This window comes from Vombatus ursinus, unplaced genomic scaffold, assembly GCF_900497805.2.
Source record: "Vombatus ursinus unplaced genomic scaffold, bare-nosed wombat genome assembly UNPS02015255.1, whole genome shotgun sequence".
In the NCBI taxonomy this organism is placed as follows: domain Eukaryota; kingdom Metazoa; phylum Chordata; class Mammalia; order Diprotodontia; family Vombatidae; genus Vombatus; species Vombatus ursinus.
Window position 1 is genome coordinate 24,182,069 of NW_020955033.1, and position 26,651 is coordinate 24,208,719.

General features: G+C 36.3%; 1 protein-coding gene across 3 annotated transcripts in view; it reads right to left on the reverse strand.

The window, feature by feature from the left end:
* Positions 1-26,651, reverse strand: part of LOC114031944 (DNA endonuclease RBBP8-like) — a 122,035-nt gene that overhangs the window by 18,677 nt on the left and 76,707 nt on the right. For all 3 annotated transcript variants that reach the window (XM_027847164.1, XM_027847162.1, XM_027847163.1), the window contains exons 8-14: positions 22,915-23,019; positions 14,843-14,940; positions 12,114-12,226; positions 10,375-10,981; positions 9,879-10,005; positions 8,741-8,832; positions 5,968-6,082 (exon numbers count right to left, since the gene is read on the reverse strand). In XM_027847164.1, the coding sequence (XP_027702965.1) occupies positions 5,968-6,082; positions 8,741-8,832; positions 9,879-10,005; positions 10,375-10,981; positions 12,114-12,226; positions 14,843-14,940; positions 22,915-23,019 (1,257 nt within the window). The remainder of the gene's footprint in view (positions 1-5,967; positions 6,083-8,740; positions 8,833-9,878; positions 10,006-10,374; positions 10,982-12,113; positions 12,227-14,842; positions 14,941-22,914; positions 23,020-26,651) is intronic.

Consider the following 26,651-nt stretch of genomic DNA (forward strand, 5'->3'; position numbering starts at 1 on the left):
CTTAGTGATTTTCTTAGGTTTTCTCTTTCGTTTCATTTTTATATTTCCCTTAAGTCTTACCTTTGGAGGTCAAATTTTTAATTCAGCTCTGGTCTTTTCATTAGGAATGCTGGAAAATCCTCTATTTTGTTAAATATCCTTTTCTTCCCTGAAAAATTATATTCAATTTTGCTGGGTAGTTGATTCTTGGTTGTAATCCTAACTCCTTTGCCTCCTGGTATATCACATTCTAAGCCCTCCAGTTCTTTAATGTGGAAGCTGCCAAATCCTACGTAATCTTGACTGTTGCTCCGTGATATTTGAATGGTTTCTTTTTGGCTGCTTGCAGTGCTTTCTCCTTGATCTGTAAGCTCTGGAATTTGATCATGATATTCCTGGGAGTTTTCATTTTGGGATCTCTTTCGGTAGGGGGGATCTGTGGATTCTTTCAATTTCTATTTTGCCCTCTGGTTCTACTATATCGCAGCAATAAATATAGCACCCATAATAGCTCTAATTTATTTAGCACTAATTTATTTAACACTTCAGGGCTAAGGTTTGGACTTCTGATCTCACTGCGTTAGGGAACTCCCAGAAAGGGAAATTCCACCAAGGCAGGTTGACACCTTCCCTATACTTAGAATCTTCACAGCGTTGACTAGGCTAATTTTCTTTGATAATTTCTTGAAAGACATTGTTCAGGATTTTTTTTTTCTTTTTTTTTTTGATCATGGCTTCCAGGTAGTCCAATAATTCTTATATTATCTCTCCTAGATCTATTTTCTAGGTCAGTTGTTTTTCCACATATTTTACTTTTTTGATTTTATTTGTATTGTATCTTGATGTCTCATAGTCATTAACTTCTACTTGCTCAATTCTAATTTTTAAGAAATTATATTTTTCACTGAGTTTTTGAGCTTCTTTTTCCATTTGGCCAATTCTATTTCTTAGGGAGTTATTTTCCTCAATAACTTTTTGTTATCTTTTCCCACACTACTGACTCTTTTCCATTATCTTGCATTACTCTCATTTCTTTTCCCATATTTTCTTCTACTTATCTAATTTGCTTTTTAAAGCTCTTTTAGGAATTCTTTTTTGGCCTAAGACTAAATTACATTTTTTTCTTTGATGCTTCACATATAGCTATTTTGACACTTTGTCTTCTTCTAAGTTTATACCTTGATCCTCCTTGGCACCATAGTAACCTTCTATAGTCAACTTCTTTTTTGCTCATTTTTTCTGCCTTTTTTATGACTTGGTGTTTTTATGTGACTTGGGCTCTGGTCCTGCAATGTCCCAAGCTTTCTGTACTGAAGCTCAGGGTCTTACTGCTGGCTTTCATTGGGCTTTAGGGCTTAGGTGCTTGCTTTCACTAGAGGGTAAACTACCCTTCTGGCTTGTACTGGAAGGTGGGGAAGGTGGGGCCTCACTTGGGTGTGGGGTTTAGCTGCTGGCCTGCTCCAAGGGTGGGGCCTTTCTTCTGGGTTGCTATTGTAAGAGTCTTTCTGGTGGCTGGTCCTAGAAGAGGGATCTTGTTCCTGGTCTGCCCCAGGGTTGGGACTCTGCTGCTGAGTTGCTATGGAAACAGGGTCTCTCTGCTGGTAGGCCCCAGGGTTTGTGTGGGGGTCTCACTGTTGGCTACCATCTTGGCATCAGAAGTCCCCATTCAAGTTTTAAACTATTAGCTCTTGCCCAATGCATGTTGGTAGATTTGAGATTTTCATGAAGTTAGATACTCTCTCCAAGTCTTCTTAGCATGTTTTCCCAGAGATCTTTCATACAGAAATCACTCCAAGGTATCAGAAGATTTTCTCCTGTTCATTTATTTTCTTGGGGGTCCAATATATTAAATAAACTGCCCTCTCTATTGTCTAAAATTCTTGCTACATAACATAACATATTTTATACCAATTTCTGTACACAAAGCACGGCTAATACCATGCTAAAACCCCTGTGCTCATCTTGTAGCTTTCTATTGCCCTCTAGCTTAATTGTAAAGTTAATTCTCTTGAAATTATAATGATAATTCCATGATTTGTAGTCATTTAATATTAATATTAATGGCAGTAATTTTTATCAGCAAACAATTTGGAATCATTAAAAGCACTATATTCCAGTTTCAATTCTCAATTCTGGGCCTAGTTCATTGTCCCTGTTCAGCTCCTGTTTAAGATACGCATGCTGACTGAATAAAAAGGCTATTTGCTGTACAGCTGTTTGCCAGAGTTGAGGTAACATGAATTTTTTCATCCTTTATTTTTTAATGTGGATGGTTAAACTTTATCTTATTTCCAAATTCTCTCCTTCTCTCTTGCCCCTCTCCCACCCAAGTGAGAAGGCAAGAAACATATTTTCACATTTCCATGTTGTAGAAGAAAGAAAAAAGAAAAATAAAGAGAAAGAAAATATGTTTCAATCTGTACTCAGAGTTCATCAGCTCTCACTCTGGAGGTGGATAGCATTTTTCATTGTGAGTCCTCTGAAACTGTTGTGGGTCACTGCATTGATCAGAGTAGCTTAGTCTTTCATAGTTGATCAGTGTTACAATATTGCTGTTACTTGTGTACAACATTCTCCTGGTTCTGTTCACTTCACTTTGCATCAGCTCATAGAAATCTTCCCAGGTTTTTCTGAAACCATCTTGCTCATCATTTCAGTAGTATTCCATCACAATCATATATCACAACCTGTTCAGCCATTCCTCAATTGACAGGCATCCCCTCAGTTTCCAATTCTTTGCCACCACAAAAAGAGCTGCCATAAATATTTTTGTACTTATGGGTCCCTTTTTCCTTTTATATCTTTAGAGTATGGACCTAAGAGTGATATTGATATTGCTAGGTCAAAGATATGCAGAGTTTTATAGCCTTTTTCCAAACTATTCTCTAAAATGGCTGGTTGCTGTTGTTCAGCTGTTTCAGTCATATCCCACTCTTTGTGACCCCATTTGGGGTTTTCTTGGCAAAGATACTAGAGTGGTTTGTCATTTCCTTCTCCAGCTCATTTTACAGATAAGGAACCAAGGCAAACAGGGTTAAGAGACTTGCCCAGGGGGCTGCTAGGTGGCACAGTGGATAGAGCACCAGCCCTGGAATCAGGAGGACCTGAGTTCAAATACAGCTTCAGACACATAACACTTACTAGCTGTTGTGACTCTGGGCAAGTCACTTAACCCCAGCTGCCTCACAAAAAAACAAAAAGAGAGAGAGAGACTTGCCTAGGGTCACACAGCTACTAAGTGTCTGTCAGATTCAAACTTAGGAAGATGAATCTTCCTGACTTCAAGGCCCAGCACTCTATGGACTGCACCACCTAGCTGCCCCCCAAAATGGCTGGACCAGTTTACAACTTCACCAACAATGCATTAGGGTCCCTGCTTTTCCTTATTTCCTCCAGTATCTGTCATTTTCATTTTCTGATATGTTAGCCAATCTGATAGGAGTGAGGTGGTACCTCAGTGTGTTATAATTTGCAGTTCTCTAATTATTAGTGATTTAGAAGATTCTCTTCAAATTAGCTTATCATCCTCAAAAAAATTATTTTAAGTGTAGACATGGTTTAGTTATAAAAAATTTTTTGAAGTCACATTTTATAAGAAAAAAAAAGAAGAAAAGAAAACTGCCCAAATTGTTCTATTTCCAATTCAAATACAGTTGACTCATGACAACATTTCTTAGGTAGCCCCTATTCAACAAAAAAGCCAAAAGTAACCATGCGTGAAATTTCCAGACAAGGCCAACTGAGATCCTGGCAGATGCCTAATGTTAAAAATGTTCTTTAATATCCTACCTAAAGTGGCACCAAAATATACTACTGGATGGAGAATAAGGCCTGGTCTAATTTTGAACAAGGGAAGCGACGTTCCCTTGATCCAGGCCTGGAGTCAGGAAGACCTGAATTCAAATCTGGCCTCTGACATTTATTAGCTGTGTAACCCTAGGCAAGTCAACTAAGCCTGTTTGCCTCAGTTTCCTCATGTGTAAAATGAGCTGGAGAAGGAAATGGCAAACCATGACAGTGTCTTTTCCAGGAAAATCCCAGTTGGATAAACCAAGTCACATGAATGAACAACAACAAACTTTAAATAAGTTGGACATATTTTTGTTCTAAAGATACGTTTGATACATGAAATCATGAAAATTGCTGTTGTTTAAACATGCATTCATATTATCACTATCAAGTAATATAATTATTAAATCTTATTATTAGAAGAGACCTTAGAGAGTACCAAAGTTAATCTTCCACCAAAATGTAAGAATTTCTGGGCAGCTAGGTGGTGCAGTGAATAGAGCACTGGCCCTGGAGTTAAGAGGACCCGAGTTCAGGTCCAGACTCAGACACTTACTAGCCGTGTGACCCTGGGCAAGTCACTTAACCTCGATTGTCTCCAAAAAAACAAAACCCCAAAAAACAAACGTAAAAATTTCCTGTGTATGTTACCTCTTACAGTCACAGTTTAAACATTTCCAATGATGGTCAGCTTAATACTTAAGATGTCTATTTTTGGCTGTTGAACAATTCCCGCTGGAAAGGTCTTCCTTATATCACATAAAAATTTACCTCCCTGAAGCTTCCATCTACCAGTCCTAGAATTCACCTTTTTGCAACTACACAGTTATCTAGTAGTATTTTAACATGACACAGCCAAAATGATCATTTAAAATCTGAACGGATATATTCTGAAAACTCTCTTCTTCTCTGATTAAATAATCAGCCTTTAAATCAAAAATTTTAAACAGTTACTGAGCCTTCTGCTCCAGGCAGTTAGATATCAGATATCATACATACTTGGCTATTCTCTAGCAGGAGATAGGGAGCTGTAGACATAAGCAAATGTTATAAATTACAAATTCCGACATGCTCAGGTAGATGGTTTGGGGAGATAATGTGAGACATGAGGGAACATGGAATCTAAGCAAGACTCCAGTTGCTTGTTTTTCCTGCCATAAGGAGAAGACAGAAATAGGGAATCACGTCAAATCTGATCTAGCTTCTGTGCCCTCCAACAAGTTATTAATAGCTCAGTAGCTCTACTAATAGGTATCCTTAAGTTCCTTACCAACATATCAAAGTAGGGCATGAATATGGGTTCAAGCAGTACAGGTCTCCTTCTGTTTCAATTTCAGATGTTTGGGTGCCTTTGAGTGAGAGAAGCTATGGTGATGATGGTAGCAGTGACTTTTGGCCATATTGTCCTCTTAATGACTCACTTGCTGAAATGGCAGTGATGTACAAGGAAAAATGTAGTGATCACCACTCTTCCTATCTCATCCATTCCAAACGATTAAAATATTTCAGGTGAGGAGTTAATTAACTCCACCACAGAATTTGGAGACTTCTAATCTAGCCATTCTTCTTTTCTAGAGAAGTAGGAAAATGTAACTGGAGAAAGATAAAGGAATGCAGCACCTTCCTTAGAATGTTGGGCTCACTTGCAAATGGCACAGTGGCTAGAGCGTGTGGCCTGGAATGAGGAAGACTTTAGTTTAAATCTGGCCATAGACATTAACTCGTTGTTAGGGCACTTTGCCTCTACCTCACACAGTAGGTGCTTAATAAATGTTTGTTCTCTTCCCTATCAGGCTTTTTAAAAAAGGAATTTTATATTGCTTTAATCCACAAAAAACATATGCTTCTAATACATGTTGAGTCAGTTTTACAGATCTTTTTGAATTATTCAAAAAGCTTTGAGTAACTTCACAACAAGCAATACAATAATTTTAGGTTCAAACGTATTTCTTTGATGAAATCTCCCCAAAATTTTCTTTTGGATATGACTGAGAGAATACATAAACCAAAAGAAAACAGAAAAAAGGTTTATAGTGATGTGGTCAATTTTTCTTCATTTGTAAAATATGCTGACTAGAGATGATGATTTATGGTTCCTTTCAGCTCAAATTCTATTGTCCTGTGATTAAGCAACATGAATGCAACTGTCTTTTTTATGCTGCCCCATCCCATTCCCCACCACCCCCAATCAAACCTTACTTGGACTTTTCTCTCCCTTCTGCTCTTGCTTCTTGATTTTTAAAAGCACAGTTTCACTAATCAATGTACAGTCCATGTCCACAGTCTCGCCTCCTAATCTTGATTGACTACCATCCTGAATAAATATAAAAAAATTTGCATTTTCATTAATTATCTTTTAAAAACTTGTGAAATAACATACATAGCTTACATTTATGACAAAGATGTTGTTTATCAACTCATAAGAGAATAAAGCCCCATAGGGCTTTTATGAGTAATTGGTATCTATTAATTTAAAAGATGCCTTTTACTAGTAAAAACCTACGGTTCTCTTGCCTTCTCCTTTCTCATTTACCTCAAAATCTGGTAGCTGTAAGGGCAGCAAGAAGATAGTGAATATAACCTACTTTTCTTTATTTTTTTAAAAATTTCTCTACTAACTAAAATAATCATATAAACTTTTACAAACCTAAAAATAATTTCTTAAATGACACAAAACCCAAGTATAAAACAAAATGATAAAAATTTTTCATTCTTGATTTTTACTTTGAGCTTTTGTATTTGCAGAATTTAATACTAGTCAACTAAAAGAGTTAAAATACTATCAACAAGTTTATCTTGCAAACTAGTGAAAGTAATTTTTTCTAAAATTGCTGCTTCATGACCTAATTATAATAGTTTATTTATATGTCACTGTAAATCTTACAGGGTACTTAATTTGCAACAACCCTGTGAAGTAGGTAATGGATATATTCTTTTCCCATGTTGTAGCATGGGGAACACTGATTTGGAGTCAGAAGGCCAGGGTTCAAATGCCAGTCCTAACACCTATGTGACCCTGGACAATTCACAACCTCTCTGGGCTTCCATTTTCTCTTTTATAACATAAGAGAGTTGAACTCGATGATGTCTGTCAGATAATCTTTGCCAGCTTTAAATCCATAACCCTACGAAATGAGGCAACTACAATCCTGAAATGGTAGTGACTTCCCCAAGGTGACATAAGTGATGTCTTAGGTGGGATATAAGCTCAGGGCTCTTGACTCCAACTCAAGGACTCTATGCCAATATTTCACTTCAAAGCTACATTGATGCTTTTTCAACACAGGGATTCTTAACACATTGAAATTATTCTTTCACATGTCACCCAGTTTAACTCATAGAAATAGCACGAATTAGGTCATTTTCCCATTTAAGAAATTCATTCAATGAACAAATATTTATTAAATTTGTTCTGTATTATAGATGATGAGGATATAAAGACAAAAAATGAAAAACTATCCCTGCTTCAAAAAGCACTTCACTCTACTGGTGAAGAGAACATGTACTCAGATAAGTAGGTAAGAGAATTTGAGGAGAGAGCATTAATAAGGAGGGTAGGGGTTTTTAATCTTATTGTGTTATAGGCCCCTTTGGTCATTTGGTGAAACTGATGGAGTTGTTCTCAGATTAATGTTTTTCAATGCATAAAATAAAATAGGATTTCAAAAGAATTATACTGAAAGGTGGTTATCAAAAAGTCTAAAAAAAAGTTCATGGACCCAGGTTAAGAACCCTTGAACTAGGGTAAGCAGGAAAGTTTTCCCACAGGTTATGACACTGAATTGGGTCTTGAAGGAAGATAAAGATTCTAAGAAATGGTTTAAGAGATGCATGCCAGGCATGAGGGATAGCTTGCACAAAAGCAGTTGGAAGTAGGGGAAGAAATACCAAGTTTTAGCAATCGCATTTTGGAATAGAAGAGGGTGCTGGATTTGAAATCAGAGGACCTAGGTTCAATTCTCAGTCCTTAACCTCTCTGCTCCTCAGTTCCAAGGTCCCAAAGTGTCAAGTAAACAAGTTTGGTTGGAACAGAGTACATGAAGGACAGTAAGGCAAAAATAAGTCCTAGGATCAAAGATGTATAGCTGAAAGACACTACTTCATGAGCCATCTAATTCCATGTTACAGATGAGGAAACTGAGGCCTAAGGATGTTACGTGGTTTGTGCAAGGTGATACAGGTAATCATCAGAGGCAACATTTGAACCCAGGTCCCCTAACTCCAGAGACAGTACTCTTTTCATTATACCATACAGAGTCCCCAATTCTGAAAGCCAAGGGTGGAATCAAAGTATTAAAAATTTAAATGTCAAATAAAAGAGTTTTTATTTTATAAAAGTTATTTTATCAAAGAGACAAAGGCCATCAAAAGTTCTTAAGCAGAGTGATATCATCACAAATTATTTTGGCAGCTGTGTAGGAGATGGACTGAAAGGAGCAAAATCTAGAAGCAAGGAGTTCAGCTAGGAGGGTGTTTGAATGGTGTATGTAAGGTGATAATAAACTGAATTATGGAGAGAAGGGGATAGAGGTGGGAGATATTGTAGAACTGTGTGTGAAAAGTAGAACTGATGAGAGCTGGCTTCTGACTGGATAGGGCATGTGGGAGGAGGAAGAAGAGGGAATGCGAAGAGCCAAGGACGACTCCAAATGTGCAAAAATAAGTGACTAGAAAGATGTTGGTGCCCTCAACAGAAAACAAATCAATTCTGTTTTAGAAATGCTCGTTATGACAATCTAGATATACATATCTATCAGGTGGATATTAATATGGGATTGTAGCTCTGAAAAAAATTAGGACTGGATATACAGACAGAGATACTTACATAGAGATGATAACTGAACCCTTGGGAATGAGAAAGTGGGTTTACATGGTCACACAGTCAATCAGTAGAAGAATCACAGTTGTAGAGATGAGTACTCTTTCTAATAGACTAGAAAGAAGCAAACGTGCCTTTATTTCATTAACTTACCTTTGTATCTATTACAGTAATATCCATTTTATATTGAGAAAGATCTGCTGCTGGATCTATACTCCACTGGATATTTTCTAAGGATGATTTATCTTACAGAAGAAAAAATTCATAATTAAAACCTGAATTATGAATTTATATCACTTTTTAAAACCAGCATATTTAATATATGTGTGTAAAGTTGGTAACATAGTAACCTCACCCTAAAGAGCTAAACTATAGACTGGAGTTTGGTAAAGCCAGAATCTATCTTAGTGTCCTGAATTTTTTTACCGTGGAGAATCTAGTTCAACCTCTCTCTTACTAGAAGAAATTACTAAAATTAGGTGGCAAAGGGAGACTTGACACAGGTTGAGTCACAGGTCTACCCGTTTCTTCCTACTGCTCAAGAAACTCCTGTGTCTCCTTTTTGTCTCTAGAATAAAATACCCATTCTTTCATTTGGCTTCTGCAGCCCTTCACAATTTGGCTTCAGTCTACCTTTACTTCATGTACATTCCAGATGAACCTGCCTTTTTGTTGTTTTCCCCAAACAACATTCCATCCTTCTACCACCATGTTTTTTTGCAGACTGTCACCCATGACTGGAACACACTCCCTCTTCATCAAGTGCCAGCTCATAAAGGATGCCTAGCTGGAATTCCCAAGTTGCTAGTGCTCCCTCCTGCCCTCCAAGTCCCTTTACATATATTTTCCATTTAATCAGTAGTTTAGATTCTCTTTCTCTGAAAAGAATGTAAGTTTCCTCAGGCTGGGAACTATTCTGTTCCTACTGAGGCACTTAGTAGGTGCTCAAAAACTGCTTGTTGTTCAATTGAGAAAGTATAAGAAAGGAACAGGAATATCATGGAAAGGATGATATTGGTGAAAATGAACAAGTATGCAATATAACATTTCATCAAGCTATTAGGCAACTTTGTTTCAGTATTTTCAGGAAATGTACTTTGTGGTGGATTTTGTTAGGAAGAGTCTTGCACCGAAACAAAATATCATTAAAAAAACTAACATTTCAAATGTAAGAAATGAGATGCAAATGCATTTAATAAAAGTTTCTTGTAATTTCAGTCAAAATTTACATTCATTTTAATGATTTTTTTAAAAAGAAACTGAAAATGTACTGTGGATAACATACACATACCTTGATTATCTCGTAAAGCCTGTGCTTTAGTTACTCTACAAGGATTTAACTGAAGAACTGAAGCAAGTTCACAATCTCCATGTCCCATCCTGCCTTTCATTTTTATTGGCTCATAACCACCAGTAACCTAAGAACAGATGACAGTATTAGCACCTGAGAGGAATTCACAAACATTAATTAGAAAACAAATCCCTGTACACCTAGCACAACAATATATCTTCAGGTCATCAAAAAGACACTCTGACTCCAGACTTTTATGGGGAAGCAGAGAGACTCTGAAGGTAGGATTGTCTTCTTTTATTTGTAGCTGTATTTTTTGACCTGGGGATGATTTACTGTGGGACAGGAAGATATATTCCTGGAAACAGAGGTCCTTGTGGGACTCTCTGCTTATTATGTAGCTCCCATTTAAGTTTGTGCGCCTAGAGGAAGAGCCCTTCAGAATGGGTTTCAAAGCATCCTGAAGAGCCATTTGCCTAAACTGGTTTTTACAAACCTCGTTTCCTTGGCTTTTTTCTTGACGGTGGATAGCAGAAAATCGATCGGATAGATCCAGGGGCTTATCCATTACAGAGTCTCCATTGATGGAAGGATGACTATCTCCTCGGAAAGGAAAAGCATTTTCTTTATCAAAAGAGGTCTGGAAGCAATGTTCACTTTCTTCAGTCTTCTTCCTTTTGGCTCCTCTGCCTCCCAGTGGTTTCAATGGCACAAAAAGATCATTTTTTTCAGTAGCTTCATCTTTTGGATTATCAGTCTCAACTTGTGTACTTATTGATTCATTTGTACTCTTTCTTACAAGCATTTGCTTAATGGAAGAAGAATGATCAATAACAGTGCTTTCTTGAGAACCAAGATTAAGGCATGTAATATGGCTGGTGTCTTCAGATTTTGATCTAGGTTTCTGTGGTCTAGAATGAGAAGTATTGCTGAGGGAATTTGTTTTTAGATGGGATTTTTTCCCAGCCTCTAAAAGAGAAGGGGATGAGCTTGTATTCAAGCCTAAGCCATTTTTCACATTAGAAGCAGCCCCAAAAACAGGAGAAGATGCCCGAGCAGCCCAGTCAACTTCTGGTGGAGTCTTTGGAGAGGAATTTGAAAATCTGAAAGAGAAGTAGTGAAATGTTCTGCCTATTACTGAGGAAACAAGCAATGATCTGGACAGCGAAACATGCTAAAATTATGATGAAAAGACAGTGACCAAAAACAATAGTTTATCTATCAAAAAGCGTGTCAATCCAAAATCTTTGACAGTGATTTCTTGTTTACCTACTAGTAGTAGTCTAGGATGCTAAGAGAAGAATTAATAACAGTATAGGTGGAATGCAGTGACTGGGTAGGTACATTGTACTTTTTATCAGCCAAATGGGCAAAAAACAAACAACAAAAACCCATGGCCTTAAATTAAGCCCATTAATAATAAGAATAAACTTATTGAGAGGTTTGAGGCTTGGAAAGCATTTTACATATATTTATCTCATCCAATTATCACAAAAACCCTAGAAGGTAAGTCCTATTATATTTGTCTCATTTTGCAGATGAGTAAACTGAGGCTAAGAGAGTAAGTTACTTGTCTATATTCATAAAGCTAGCAAATTCAAGATATGGGATTCCAAAAATCCCTGACTCTATCCTGCTTTCTCTACTATGCCTAGGTAATACTCATTCATTTATCTAACAAAAATCTAATTACTTTATAGATGCAAAGCAAGTACTAGGGATAAGAAGAAGCATAAAATATAGTCTTTCTTCTCATTAAAGTTAGAGTCTAGTAGGGAAGATATGTATGCATGTAACAACAATAAAAAGTATCATTGAAAGTACAGTTATAAAGTGGTATGGCAAAATCTGAGGTGGGAGATAATTCAATTTTGGCACATTATTTGAAAATATAGATTGCTTTTCTGATAAGAAAGATTGGATCCTTTAAAAGAAGGAAAAAGTTACCTGGGAATAGTGAATTTCAAGTCCTGACAGAAGTAAATATATTACTTAAATTACTCTCTCACTCCTTGTATAATGCAAAAAGTACAATATAAAAAAAAACTGGAGAGAACATCCATTACAAAAATTCTACAAACTACACTGCTAACACTGAACTTCTCACATCTATGAAATGAAGGGATTCTACCAGATGACCAATAAGAACCATTACAATTCTAAATCAATGATCATGTAATCTCTGCTTTAAAGACACTTTATTTCTGGATTTTTTAAAAAATCCCCCCAAATCACCTCAAACCGTCTTCATTATTTTCTGTGAATTCCTGAAAAGGTTGTTTCTTTGGCTCTGCTTCCTCTTGATGATGCAGCTCTTCATTGAGAGGATTCAAAGCACTTTGAGAGTCCTTCAAAAGAAAATGCATATGTGATACATACATAGTTATCTTATATATAGTATGTGTAATTGTAATAAAATAAGAAGTCAAAAAATGAAACTCAAAGTTGACAATTTTATAGAGATATATTTCAATATAAGATAATATACAAAAATCAAAATTTACTAAATAGTGAAAATAAATTTAAAGTTAAATTTGGGATGAATTCAAAGTATAATGAAGAAATATTTCAATGGGAAAATGTTACTCATTTTAAAAAAATTTTAATTTGTATACAACTCTACAGGTACGCAACTTTATTATATAAAGCAATATAATATCATCCTACATTGAAAGAAAACTCTTCACTCAGCCTGAAGAACCCAAATCTTTCTACTCCCATGGAAAACAATATGGGGGGAGTGGGGGGAAACCTGCTTGAAAAAAGAAACTAAATTAAGGCAAATTCTACCTCCTCTCAAACCCCAACCACCCAGTGACCAAAAGAATGGTTTGGTCAAACCTTGAAGGTTCAGATCTAGTGTTTACTGGGACAAGAAAAGTTGTAGTGGACACCACCATCTCTGGCAACTCTAAGTAATGAGCGACTAAGTTATCCTCAGTCTAAAGAACACTGAAAAGACCCAGTCAGCTCCACAGGCATTGCCTTGCCTTTACCTGCCTCACAAACAAACCATTCCTTGCATTCTAGGGCTCCTACAACTCTTATGATAACCTACCTGAACTCACTCCTTAATGAATAACATACCTATCATACTTCCCCATTCCAGTGACTCTGAACTCCTAAATGCTACTGTTCAAACCATATTCTTCATCCTCCACTGTCTACTCCCTTATGTTTAGCCACCTCAAACAAAACCCTCCTCCCCTAACGTTCCACTCTAAAGTTACTCACTTCTTCCACCATGCTCTCTGGAATGCCTGCTTCATAGAAAACACATTAGTTTCATCTGATACCTTTTCTTTCTCATTCACTTATCTTCTTGTACTCACTGAGACCTGGCTCTGTCCTTATGACACAGCTTCCTTGGCTACTCTTTTAGCACAGGTTGTACTTTCACTCACATCCGTATCTCAATGGCTGAGGTGGAGATGCTGGAATACCCCTCCTCCCTATCACCATTTCCAGGCTCTCCCTCAACGACTCAGTAATCTCTCCTCCTTTGAAGTTCATGCAATCCAGATTTATTACTCAGTCAAGATTCTGAGGGCCGTTGTCTAGCGACCAATAAGATACTCTCCTTCCTTCCTCAACAATTTCAATCTCCTCCTCAACTCCTGCTCCTCACATGAGGGGACTTTAATGGACATAATGATACTTCTCAAATACCCTAAACTGCCAATTCCTCAACTTACTTATTTTTCATGACCTACTTGCACTCTACTCCATTACAGCTACACACCAAGATGGTCATACTGCTATCACTCACAAGGGTTCTACTTTCATGTTCAAGAACTCTGAAATTTCTTTATCTGATCATACTCGGTTGTTAATCTGCCTCTACTTCTTTCTGGCTCCAAATTCTGTTTTTCTGACCTCACTGCTACCTCTGGTCCTTCTGCCCTTCAGTCCTTTCCCAAGCCATTGATGACCCCTGCTGGCTACACTCTTTATCCTAGCAAATCTTAACCTGTTGGTGAAACAGTTCAAATCTAGTCAGCCCTCTTTTCTCCGACAGATCCTGTAACCCTTCACCCTATTTTAACATCTTGCCTTGCCAAACTCCAGCCTTGGATTACTCTCACCATCTGCTGCCTTTACTCTTACTCACATGCTACTGAACAAAGTTGGAGAAAATCATGAAACTAAGCCAGCTGGATCCATTAAAAATTTATGCTACATAATCTCAATGCTTTCTGGTATTACCTCCTTGATCACCCCTTTGAATGACTCCATCACATGAAGAGGTGGCCCTTCTCATTACCAAGCCTCTACATGCCCAAGTGATCCCATTCCACTCAATCTTCTCTAGCAGACTGCCCTCCCTCTCATTTCTACTTTCTCGCTAATCACCCATCTTTCCCATCCTACTAACTACTTCTCTTTTGTCTATAAAATGCCCATGTTTTCCCTATTTTCAAAAATATGCTCACTTGATCCACCCATCCCTGCTATCATCCTTTAACTCCAGTTATCTCCTCTATCTCTCCTTCCTTTTGTGACTAAACTCCTTGAGAAGACCATCTACAATAGGTGCTTCTACTTAGTTTCCTCTCATTCTCTTCTTCACTCATAATTCAACTAAAACTGCATTCTACAAAGTAACCAATGATCTCTTAATTCCCAAATTAAATGTCTTTTCTCAATCCACATCCTTCTTGACTTCTCTGTAGCCTCTGACAGGTCAATCACCCTGATATACAAGTAGGTGTTGAAGTCCTATCAATTTTATATTCCTAATATTTCACCTTCCTAACCTCTCTCCCGCACATTCCTTTTTCTCCTGATATTGCCACCACCCTGGTGCAGGCCCTCATCACTTCATTGCTGGACCAAAATCTGGGTGATGGTTGAGTCCTTTGATGCATTATTGGCCTAAACATGAAGGTCTTAGGACTTGGAAAAATATTTTTCTCTAAGCTCAATTTAGTCATCATACTTATCAAGACAGATATATTACTTACAGATTCTTCTTGAACACCAAGTCCAAGTGTTTCAGCAACAACTGCAGCTAAGTTAAAAGATGATTTCTCGATGGGATAACTGTTGGTATCCTGGATATCTAAGTTTTAAAAAAAGCATATGCAAGTGAATATATAGTTATGTTATTATAAAAGTAGAGCACATCCTAGTAGAGAGGTTAACATGAAGATTACTATGCACAAGACGGCAGTTCATAAAAGGGCATAAAGTTTGTTTTTAAAAAGTTAGGGGTGGGAGAGGGAGTTGATGTTTAATGCAAAATTATCCTAAAATAAGACTATATAGCTTATACTAGATAAGCTTATCTCATTCATCAAACAAGATTGCTATCAAATCACAACTTAAAGCCTCTTATGTAAAACCCCTAAATTCTTCAAAATAGTGAATTCCTTTTTCCTTTTGCAATCTAAAGTGTCAACTTAAATGAATCTATTTCCTTCCAGTGCTAAATGAGCAGTTTCAATTCATTTCAATTCAATGTGACCATTTAATTCAGTTGAAGACTATTCCAAAGAAAAACCAAATGGATGAAAAATATTTATTGCTCAGAATGCGAAATGTTATTGGATACGCAGCTCATTGAGCATATCTTTAAGTAGATTTCAGATGCTGCAGTTGGACAATGAATTACATACAGAACTGAAAAGAAGGAAGAGAATAAGCTGAGAAATTGTCCAGAACTTTCAAGCATTCAAGCTATTCTTTGAAACAAAAAGTTTAAAAACACAAAACTATGCACACAATTTCTAAAGAAGTTATGGTGGTGATCTAAAAAGCAGGTGGGTATCAGGAGGGTGAAGGATAATAGATGGACAGTTTCAGTGCTGCACTGGTAACCAAGCACATTTAAAAACTCCTCCAAAGACTTCCAGGAGCCAAGATGGCGGAGTAACCAGTAAATCATAGTAACTCTTCCATATTCACCTCCAAACAAACATAAAATAGAGCCTGAAAACAAATCCTGGAAAAGAATAAGCAGCAAAAAGTGGGGGTAAAACGATCTTTTAACCTAAGAAACTTGAAAGATTGGCAGAAAGGGTCTGTCTCACTTGGGTAAAAGGGGAACACAGTCCAAGCAGGAAGCGTTCCAGGTAGCCAGCAAGCCCCACCTGAGCAAACCAATGGGGGAATCTGAACCCCAGTGTGATGGAGCAGGCAAATGCCAACATCAGGATCCCCATGTACCTCAGCATCAAGTTCTGAGAACCCCTGCGCAAACAGGCAGCTTCCAGTGACCAGACTGTCACATGCTTCAGTGTAGCCCCAGGTAAACTCAGAAATACTCCACTAGCATTACCTCACGCCAGACACCAGGCACTAGGACCCTGGCTCAGCACCAGGTAAGTTGCCAGATCCCTATGGTTTCTAGTAGTGCCAGTCACTCCCCACCCCACCCCCTTAGTGCAACACCTGACACAAGGATCTCCTGTGGGCCTCAGGGAAACTTCAGTGAATCATGAAGTAAATAAACTACTAGGGCCTGCAGCCTCTAGTACAAGAAGCCTGAGAGGGGCAGATAGGTGGCGCAGTAGATAGAGCTCCAGCCCTGGATTCAGGCGGACCTGAGTTCAAATCTGGCCTCAGACACATAACACTCACTAGCTGTGTGACACTGGGCAAGTCACTTAACCCCATTGCCTAACCAAAAAAAAAAAGAAGCCTGAGACAGTGTCCCTTCCACTCCAGGAGGAAAGCTCAAATTTAAAAGACAGGAAAGAGGCCAAAAAAGATAAGCAAAAACAAACAAAAAAGAATCTGACCATAGAAATTTATTATAGTGACAGGGAAGATGAAGACACAAACTCAGAAGAAGACAACAATGTCAAAACACCTATGGGAAAAGTCTCAAAGGAAAATAGGAAGTAGTCTCAAGCCCAGAAAGAACTCATTGGAAGAGCTCAAAAAGAAGCTTAAAAATCATATAAGAGAGGTAAAAGAAAAATTGGGAAAAGAAATGAACATGATACAAGAGAATTATGAGAAAAGAGTCAATAGTTTAGAAAAAAGAAAGCAGTTGCTTAAAAAGTACAACTGGACAAATGGAAAAGGAGATACAGAAATCCACTGAAGAAAACAACTATTCAAAAAGTACAAGTGGCCAATGGAAAAGGAAATATAAAAGCTAACTGAGGAAAATAACTCCTTAAAAGTTATAATTGGGCAAGTGGAAGCTAATGATTCTATGAGAAATCAAGAATCAATCAAACATTCAAAAGAATGAAAAAAGAGAAGAAAATGTAAAATACCTCACTGGAAAAACAACTGACCTGGACAACAGATCCAGGAGAGACAATACCAGAATCAATAGACTACCTGAATGCCATAATTAAAAGGCAGACCTGGACAGCATCTTTCAAAAAATTATCAAGGAAAACTGCCCTGATATCCTGGAACCAGAAGGCAAAACAGGCAATAGAAGAATCCACCAATTATCTCAGGAAAGAGATCCCAAAATAAAAACTCCAAACAACATTATAGCCAAATTTCAGAACTAACAGGTCAAGGAAAAAACACTGCAAGTAGCCAAAAAGAAACAATTCAAATATTGGGGAATCACAATGAGGATCACACAGGACTTAACAGGTACAACATTAAAGGATCAGAGGTCATGGAACATGATAGTCTGGAAGGCAAAGGAGTTAGGATTACAGCCAAGAATCACCTACCTGAGGAAATTAAGTATAATACTTCAAGGGAAAAAATGGTCATTCAGTGAAATAGAAGGATTTCAAGCTTTCATAAGGAGAAGACCAGAACTGAACAAAAAACGTTATCTCAAAACCCAAGAGAAGCTTAACAAAGGAAAAAGGGAAAAGAAAACATAGAGGATTCAATGCAGCTGAACTATTTACATGCCTACATGGGAAGATGATACTTGCAATTCTTAAAAATTGTACCACTGATAGTACACCTAGAAGGAATAAACGTAGACAGAGGGTACAGATATAAGGTGAATTTGAGAGAATGACATAAAAAATAATTAAGGGATAAGAAAGAGGAGTATGCTGGGGACAGAAGGAAGGGAGAGGTAGAATGGGGTATATTATTCCCCATGAAGAGGTGCAAAAAACCTATTAGGGTGGAGGGAAAGTTGGGAGGGTGGGTGACAGGCATCGCTTGAACCTCACTCTCATCAGTATTGGCTCAAAGAGGAATAATATACACAATCAGTTGAATATAGAAATCTATCTTACCTGATAGGAAAGTAGGAGGAAAGAAGTTTAAATAAAGGAGGGGAGGGGGAAAATGACAGAAGAGAGAGCATACTGGGGTAGGTGGTAGACATAAGCAAAACACTGTCGAGAAGGGAAAGGGTGAAAGGAGACAGAAGAAAAACAGGAGGAAAAACAGGATGGAGGGAAATACATAGTAATCACAACTGTGAAAATGAATGGGATATGCTCTCCCATAAAAGAGAAGTGGATAGCACAGTAGATTAAAAACCAGAATCCTACAATATGTTGTTCACAAGAAACACACTTGAAGCAGAGAAACATACACAGAGCAAAAGTAAGGGGCTGGAGCAGAATCTATTATGCTCTAGTTGAAGTAAAAAAAGCAAGGATAGCAATCCTGATCTCAGAGCAAAAGCAAAAAACAGACCTGATTAAAAGAGATAAAGAAGGAAACTATATCTTGCTAAAAGGTACCATAGGCAATGAAGTAATATCAATACTAAACATATATACATCTATATAGCATCTATATTCTTAAAAGAGAAGTTAAGTGAGTTACAGGAAGAAATAGAGAAAAGTATAATAGTAGGGGACTGACAACTGTCTCCTCTCAGAACTTGATAAATCCAACCAAAAAATAAACAAGAAAGAAAATAAGGAGGTGAATAGAAGATTAGAAAAGTTAGATATGACAGACCTTTGGAGAAAACTGAATGGAAACAGAAAGGAATATACCTTTTTCTCAGCAGCACATGGTACCTGCACAAAAACTGACCATGTATTGGAGCATAAAAACCTCAAAATCAAATGTAGAAAAGCAAAAATATGCATCCTTTTCCGATCATAATGCAATAAAAATTACATTCAATAAAGGACAGTGGAAAGATAGATTAAATTGGAAACTAAATAATTGGAAACTAAATTGGAAACTAAATAATCTAATCCTGAAAAATAAGTGAGTCAACAAAATTATAGGAACAACCAATAATTTCATTGAAGAGAATGATGACAGTGACACAACATCCCAAAATTTATGGGATACAGCCAAAGCAGTACTTAGGGGAAATTTGATTTTCCTAAATTCTCATGTCAACAAAACAGAGAAAGAACAGATCAATGAATTGGGCATGCAACTAAAAAAACTAGAAGAATAAATTAAAAATCCCCAATTGAACACCAAATTGGAAATTCTGAAAAATCAAAGGTGAGATTGATAAAACTGGAAGTAAAAATAAACAAAACTTTTGAGATAGTAAATAAGACTAGGAGCTGGTTTTTATGAAAAAACCAATAAAATAGATAAGTCATTTGTTAATTTGATTAAAAAAAGAAGAAAACCAAGTATTTAGTATCAAAAATGGAAGGATGAAATCACCACTAATGAAGAAGAAATTAAAGCAATCATTAAGAAATATTTTGTCCAATTATATGCCAATAAATCTGATAACCTGAGTGAAATCAATGAATATTTACAAAAATATAAATTAGCCAGATTTAGCAGATCAAGAAATAAAGTAAATAACCCCATCTTAAAAAAAGAAATAAAACAAGCCATCAATGAACTCCCTAAGGAAAAATCCCCAGGGCCAGATGGGTTGACAAGTGAAGTCTACCAAACATTTAAAGAATAATTAATTCCAATAACATATAAACTATTTTGAAAAATAGGTGAAGGAGTCCTACCAAACTCCTTTTATGACACAAGTACGTTGCTCATACCTAAACCAGGAAAAACTAATACAGAGAAAGAAAATTATAGACCAATTTCCCTAATGAATATCAATGTAAAAACTTTGAACAAAATACTAGTAAGGCAATTACAGCAATAACAAGGATTATACACTATGACCAGGTAGGATTTATAACAGGAATGCAGGGTTGGTTCAATATTAGGAAAACTATCAACATAATTGACCATATCAATAACAAAACCAACAGAAATAATGATTATTTGAACAGATGCTGGAAAAGTTTCTGACAAAATGCAGCACCCATTCCAATTAAAAACACTAGAAAGCATAGGAATAAAAAAGGAGCATTCTTTTAAAAGATAAGCAGTATCAATCTAAAACTATCAGCAAGCAGTATATGTAATGGGGATAAGCTAGAAGCCTTCCCAACACAATCAGGGGTGAAGCAAAGATGTCCATTATCATCAGTATTATTTCATACAGTACTAGAAATGCTAGTTATAGGAATAAGAAAAGAAAAAGAAATCAAAGAAATTAGAATAAGCAATGAGGAAACAAAACTATCATTCTCCACAGATGATACGATGGTATGCTTAGAAAATCCGAGAGAACCAGCTAAAAAACTGCTTGAAATAATTAACAACTTTAGTAAAGCTGCAGGACATAAGATAAACCCACATAAATCATCAGCATTTCTATATACTACCAACAAAGCCCAACAGCAAGAAAGAGAAAGAGAAATTCCAATTAAAATAACTGTAAACAATATAAAATACTCAGGAGACTACTTGCCAAGAAAAACCCAGGAGCTATAGGAACACAATTACAAAACACTTTTCACACAAATAAAGTTAGATCTAAACAACTGGAAAAATATCAATTGCCCATGGGTAGCCTGAGCCAATATAATAAAAATGACAATTCTATCTAAATTAATTTACTTATTCAATGCCACATCAAACTACCAAAAATTTTATTTTATAGAGCTAGAAAAAACAACAATATTCATCTGGAAGAACAAGAGGTCAAGAATATCAAGGGAATTAATGAAAAAAAAATACAAAGGAAAGGGCCTAGCAATACCAGATCTCAAACTATATTATAAAGAAGTAATCATCAAAACTATTTGGTACTAGCTAAGAAAAAGAGTGGTAAATCAGTGGAATAGATTAGGTACACAAGACACAGTAAACTCAACAGTAATCTAGTGTTTGATAAACCTAAAGATTCCAGGCTTTGGGATAAGAACTCACTACTTGACAAAAACTGCTGGGAAAAAATGGGTACATGATCTAGACATGAAGGGTGTGACACCATAAGCCAGGGGTGGGGATCCTTTGAATTCAGTCAAAGGGCTGCACTTGAGGACCTAGAGGGCCACATGTGGCTTTGAGACCGTAGGTTCCCCACTCCTGCATGGCACAAGCAAATGAGAAGAGCAAGATATTAGTCTAACTGTCAGATCTATAGAAAAAGGAAGACATGACTAAAAAGAGATACAGCATTATGAAATGCAAAATAGATGATTTTGATTACATTAAACTAAAAAGCTTTTGCACAAAAACCAATACAACCAAGATTAGAAGGAAAGCAGAAAGCTAGGAAACAATCTTTACAGCAAGCATCTCTGATAAAGACCCAATTTCTCAAATACATAGAGAACTAAGTCAAATTTATAAGAACACAAGCTGACCATAAAAGGAGCTTCCTTCCCTTGACCTCTTTATAATCAGAGATTTGTTCCAAATGGAGAAATACTCTTGAAGGTTGAAAGTCTTTCCTTATTGACTACGGATATGTAACTGAATAAAGGATATTCAAATAATATAGCTGCCTTACACTATATACTGGCATATTTTATAAATAATTATTCAAAAGTCCTTGATAATAACAGAGAAGTTTGGAAGATCCATGGATTTGGGTGGAAAGATAATGTAATTTATCTACTTACTCTGTCCCATCCTCAAAATGAAAATGAGAAGGAATGGATCTTACTGATTATTGCCCCAAAGAACAGAGACTGCTTTCTAAAGGACTCCTGCCTCAGCAATGAGGTGATCTGAGGGATAGAGAATAGGTCCAGATCTTCCCAGTGGTATCTGAAGAGACGCCTAACTAGTTTAGGTTATAAAAGACCTGTGGGGCCAACAAGCTACTCAGGGAGAGATGCTGAGAGGTTGTACAGGAAGAGAAGGAAGAGGGAAGAATGTAGGGATAGGGTGGGCATGGGTACATTGGAAACAAGCTTCATGGTTGGCTATTATAAGCAAGGATGAGAAATGATTTATCTTCTCACCTTCTACCTGGCTGACCTTTCAAATTAGGCTGTGGTTCTCCCCACTCCCACCAAGGAGCTATGTAATCACTTTAGAGAGACCACTGGAGAGAATCAAGCCTCATTAATACAGACTACTAATTTGGAATAACTTAGAAATGAGTTGATCACAAGTTTGTTTTTATTATTTAAAAAAGTTTGCTAAGTAAACTGAGACTACAAATGATACATCAAGAGAAATGTTTAAATGACCATTTCCAAACACTTTAAATCTCCTATTTGAATGAAAAAATTACAAGGCAACATGATCTAATAATTACAATAAACTAAAAAACAATGAACTTGAATTTTTTTAATGCATTCTGATTTTAGGAGAAGATTAATAAGACACTTGCTACCCAAGATTTATTTTTTTAAAGCAGTTTTTGGAGCCCAATATAGATTCATACAAATCTTTTACAGGCCTATTTAATAGTTATTATTGATGCTTATCATGTCACTTAAATAAAAATTTCTCCCAAATACATTAAATCTAAAAGGTAAGGGGATTTTTTTTTTTTTGCTATTGCTGTCTCTATAATACCTTCAGGATAATAACAGAAAAATAAAAGAAATTTTAAGTAGTATTCTGCATACTTCATTGAGTGAGGCAGGAGAATGTACAAACATATTCTAGCTAGACTTTTTAACAAAAGCTGGAAAAGAAAGGGTTATAGTGCTTAATATGTCAAATTTAAATTCATCAGAAAACTATAAAACACCCCATTCTCTAAACAATTCAATTAGTTGAGTGTTTCCTATATAATTAGATAATACATAAAATAAACATGACTTCTCCTAATTTAAAGAAGTTTACAAAAAAAAACCCAACAACAACCCTGTATTATTAAATAATCCAACGTTATTCTTACTGGTCATAGGTGATAATGTTTGATCACACGTGTCTGCTACAAGAATCTCACTTTCATAGTGGTTTTGCTGCAGGTGAGTTGAAGATTTTAGACCTTTTGCTAATTCTGGAAAAACAAAACACATATATGAAACTTTTTATAAAAGATTAAAGAAAACATGAGAAAAGTCAAATGCATTAAAAATATGGTTTTACTAGAGAAATTTTCATAAGCCTATAAAAATGCAGTATCTTCATTTCATAACTGATAATAACAAACTGTAAGGTGGCACAGCAAAAGCACAAATCACTGCCTGAATAAACTGATTTTCTGAGACTTATAGGTTAGTATTTCATCTGTATGACTAGCTTATATCTTTCCATTTTTTGTCTTATCAAAAGTACACATGATAATATTTTATATATTGTTATCTGAAAGAGGACCTAAATCCTATTTCATCTACTGGAATACATAGTCTAGAAAATAGCAATACCTGAAGTTATTTCTTTTAATTTTTTTTTTCTGAAGTAATTTTTTAAGGGACTGGAGGAGGGGAACTTTAGTTACAACCAGAATGCAGTTTTAAAATACTTGGTCCTATAACAATTCAGTTTCACTGAAAAAAGCCAACATTACAAACTTACAGTTAAATCAATACAGATTCACTGGAGAAATACACCAGGTGCTTAATAAATATTTAATGAATTGAACAGAGTTAATCTCATTCAAATAATTTAGCTGGCTCAAAATGTTCACAATATTCTTTGCAACCAAATGTTTTAGGTTCATAGTAATAGCAATACAAATGTTCAGAAGAGGAGGAATACACACAAATGCAATTTTTTTTAGAAGTTACATAATAATCCTCAATAAGGGAAAAATGAACCAGAGGAATTTATAATACATCCAAAGAAGAATTTTCTAACAAAGGAAATTGGTATAATCTGCTTTACTGCATGTTTGCATGCATTTAAAATGGTTCAGATAGTGTCCTAATAAATTTGTGTCAGTTTAAAATGTTACGTTTAAGTACAATCCTGCCTGGTATTAAAAAGAAGGGTTGATACAACTGAAGTTCCTTCAAAAAACTACGTCTTTGATTTTTAATTTAGCATCTACCTGCTGTATCCACTAAAGCCTTATTCCAATGTGGAGGTGACTTTAAATTCTCTAGGGACAAGCTGGTAGTGTGCAAGCACTAGAAAGTTTTAACTGGCGATCTTTATGAATTAGCCTGCCGACAAACTGTTATGTTTACTGTGGGGTTAACCTTTGTTTTGTCATGGAACCCTCTCTGTCAGACTAGTAAAGCCAATGTTTCACTTCTTAGAATAATGTTTTTAAATAATTGAAAGAAATGCTAATTTTGAATTAGAGGTTAGTGGAAATAAAGATGTATTTTTTTTCCTTATCTATGTTCATGGATTCCCAAAAATCTGTGCATGGACTTCAGGTTAAGAATTTAGTTCTAAAAGATCTGTCAAGAGAAGTCAGGTTGGAGAAGCTCATCATCAGAAAGCTGTCCACAAGCCGATGATATTTTTGGCCAAAGCAACCCCTTAAACAATTTATAAAGGGGTTAAGGGGCTGCTCTGCTTCTGTAAAGCTATACCTATACAGATGAAATCATAATGCCTTGTCATAGTGCAGGATAGTGATTTGTCTGTCTGCCACTAGATGGTGACACAAGTGCATACAGTGAAAAAAATTCCAGCAACTTCCTAAGTTTCTTCATTTTTAAAAGAAAGATCCATGTTACTTTCTGCATAGTCTTTGAAGAAAGCCTACTGAAATTCATTAGTTTTCAGCATAATATCTATTGTGTCCTTGCTCCTGATTCATAATTCTATAAAGACAACTACAATTAAATTTGTTTATTTGCACAAGTAGAGGATAAGTCATGATGTGAATAACTAAAAAATAATTTATATATAACTCTGAAACACATTATTATGTCTTTTACCCAAGAGATCTCCCTGGTTATTCTGGGTTTCAGCCTAATAGTAAAACTCACATTCACACCCTCCTTTAGAGTTTGCAAAGCACTTTTCCTATCCATGATCTTATTTGATACTGACAAGAGCTCAAAGAAAAGAAAACTGACGCTCAGATAGGTTGACTTGCCCAGTGTTAAATGGCTGTTACAGAGTTGGAATTTGAAACCAAGTTTTTTTATTCCAAAGCCAGTACTACATCACAAAGCAGTTTCCCATAGCACATGATAAAGAGCAGAGCAACATGGGAGACGACCCCATGCAGAGGAGTATGCTAGAGAAGATAAAGAGCCAGGTACTGAAAATGACATGAACAATATATAAAGCAGATAACAAAAGGTGACATTTATCACCTACTACGATACGAACAGTAATAGTTTTAATAAAATTTAAAGCACACACACACACATAAATGAACTGATCACATTATAAAATGTCCAGTATGTACAAATGCACACATAGCCGATTAAATGCACACACGCACATACAAGATAAATAGATGGATGAATCTGTTCATTTCCCTAGTGTGGATCATTTCCCTCCTCTTTGAACTGCAGAACTTAATCCCTTAAATCTTTCTAATTCTGTTACTATTTCTCATTCTCAGTAGAAGATTCAACTGCCTCCTATATCTTCAAGCAATGTCTTTTCTATTCTACCTTTCACAATGAAGTCATCACTGGGGATGAGGTGGTCTACTTAGGCCTACCATGGACATATGCTTATCACTGCTGTTTGGGTCATCCATAAGTTTGATTCTTCAGAGATTGTGCTGTTCTAGGACTCAGAGTTATATAACTTCACTTAAGGAAGGTAGGTCATACTAGGACACACGGAGCATAGAACACTGGGCCTGGAGTCAAGAAGACCTGAACTCAAATACGGCCTCAGATACTAGCTGTGTGACTCTGGGCAAGTCACTGTTTGCCTTGGTTTCTTCAACTGTAAAATGGGAGTGATAATAATAGCACCAACTTCACAGAACTCTTGTGGGGATCAAATGAGATATTTGTAAATCTATTAACACAGTACCTGGCATGTAGTAGGCATTTTATTAAATTAATCCTTATTTCCTCCTTTCTGCATGGTCACTAAAGAAAGCCTATTGAAAATGACACTCCAGAAAAGCTTCTCCCGAGAACTGAGTTAGAGGTCAAGTGACTTATCCAGGGTCACACAGTTAGGAAGTGTCTGAGGTTGGATTTGAACTCAAGTCTTTCTGACTCCTGGTCCAGTGCTCTCTCCACTACACTACTCAGTTACCTAATCGATGAAATAACAAGATGACCAATGAAATGCAATTTGTATTGTCTCTGGCTTTATGATAAAAATGAACTTTGCCAATTTCCTGATTTGCTGCTTAGAGAACCAGCAAGTTGTCCTTCCAAATAACTGTAACTTCTTAGGTCTTATTTCATTTATATGAAGAATATCCACATGGATATCAATAACAACAAATATTTATTTAGCATTTACTATGTGCAAAGCACTGGGGCTATAAAGGTAAAAACCCACAGCCCTGCCCTCTGGGCTCACATTCTAATAAAAGAGACGGACAACAAGCAAACAACTCTGTACATACAATATACATAAAGAATAGACAGAAGATCATCTGAAAGGGAAGGGACTAGTATTGATTGGGGACTAAGAAAAGCTCTTTGTATAGGGTGGAATTTAGGGTGAGACTTAGAGCAGAATTGTGGATTAGTATCAACTATAGCATCAACTCACTGGTTATTTGATAAAGAACACACTAAGAGTTCT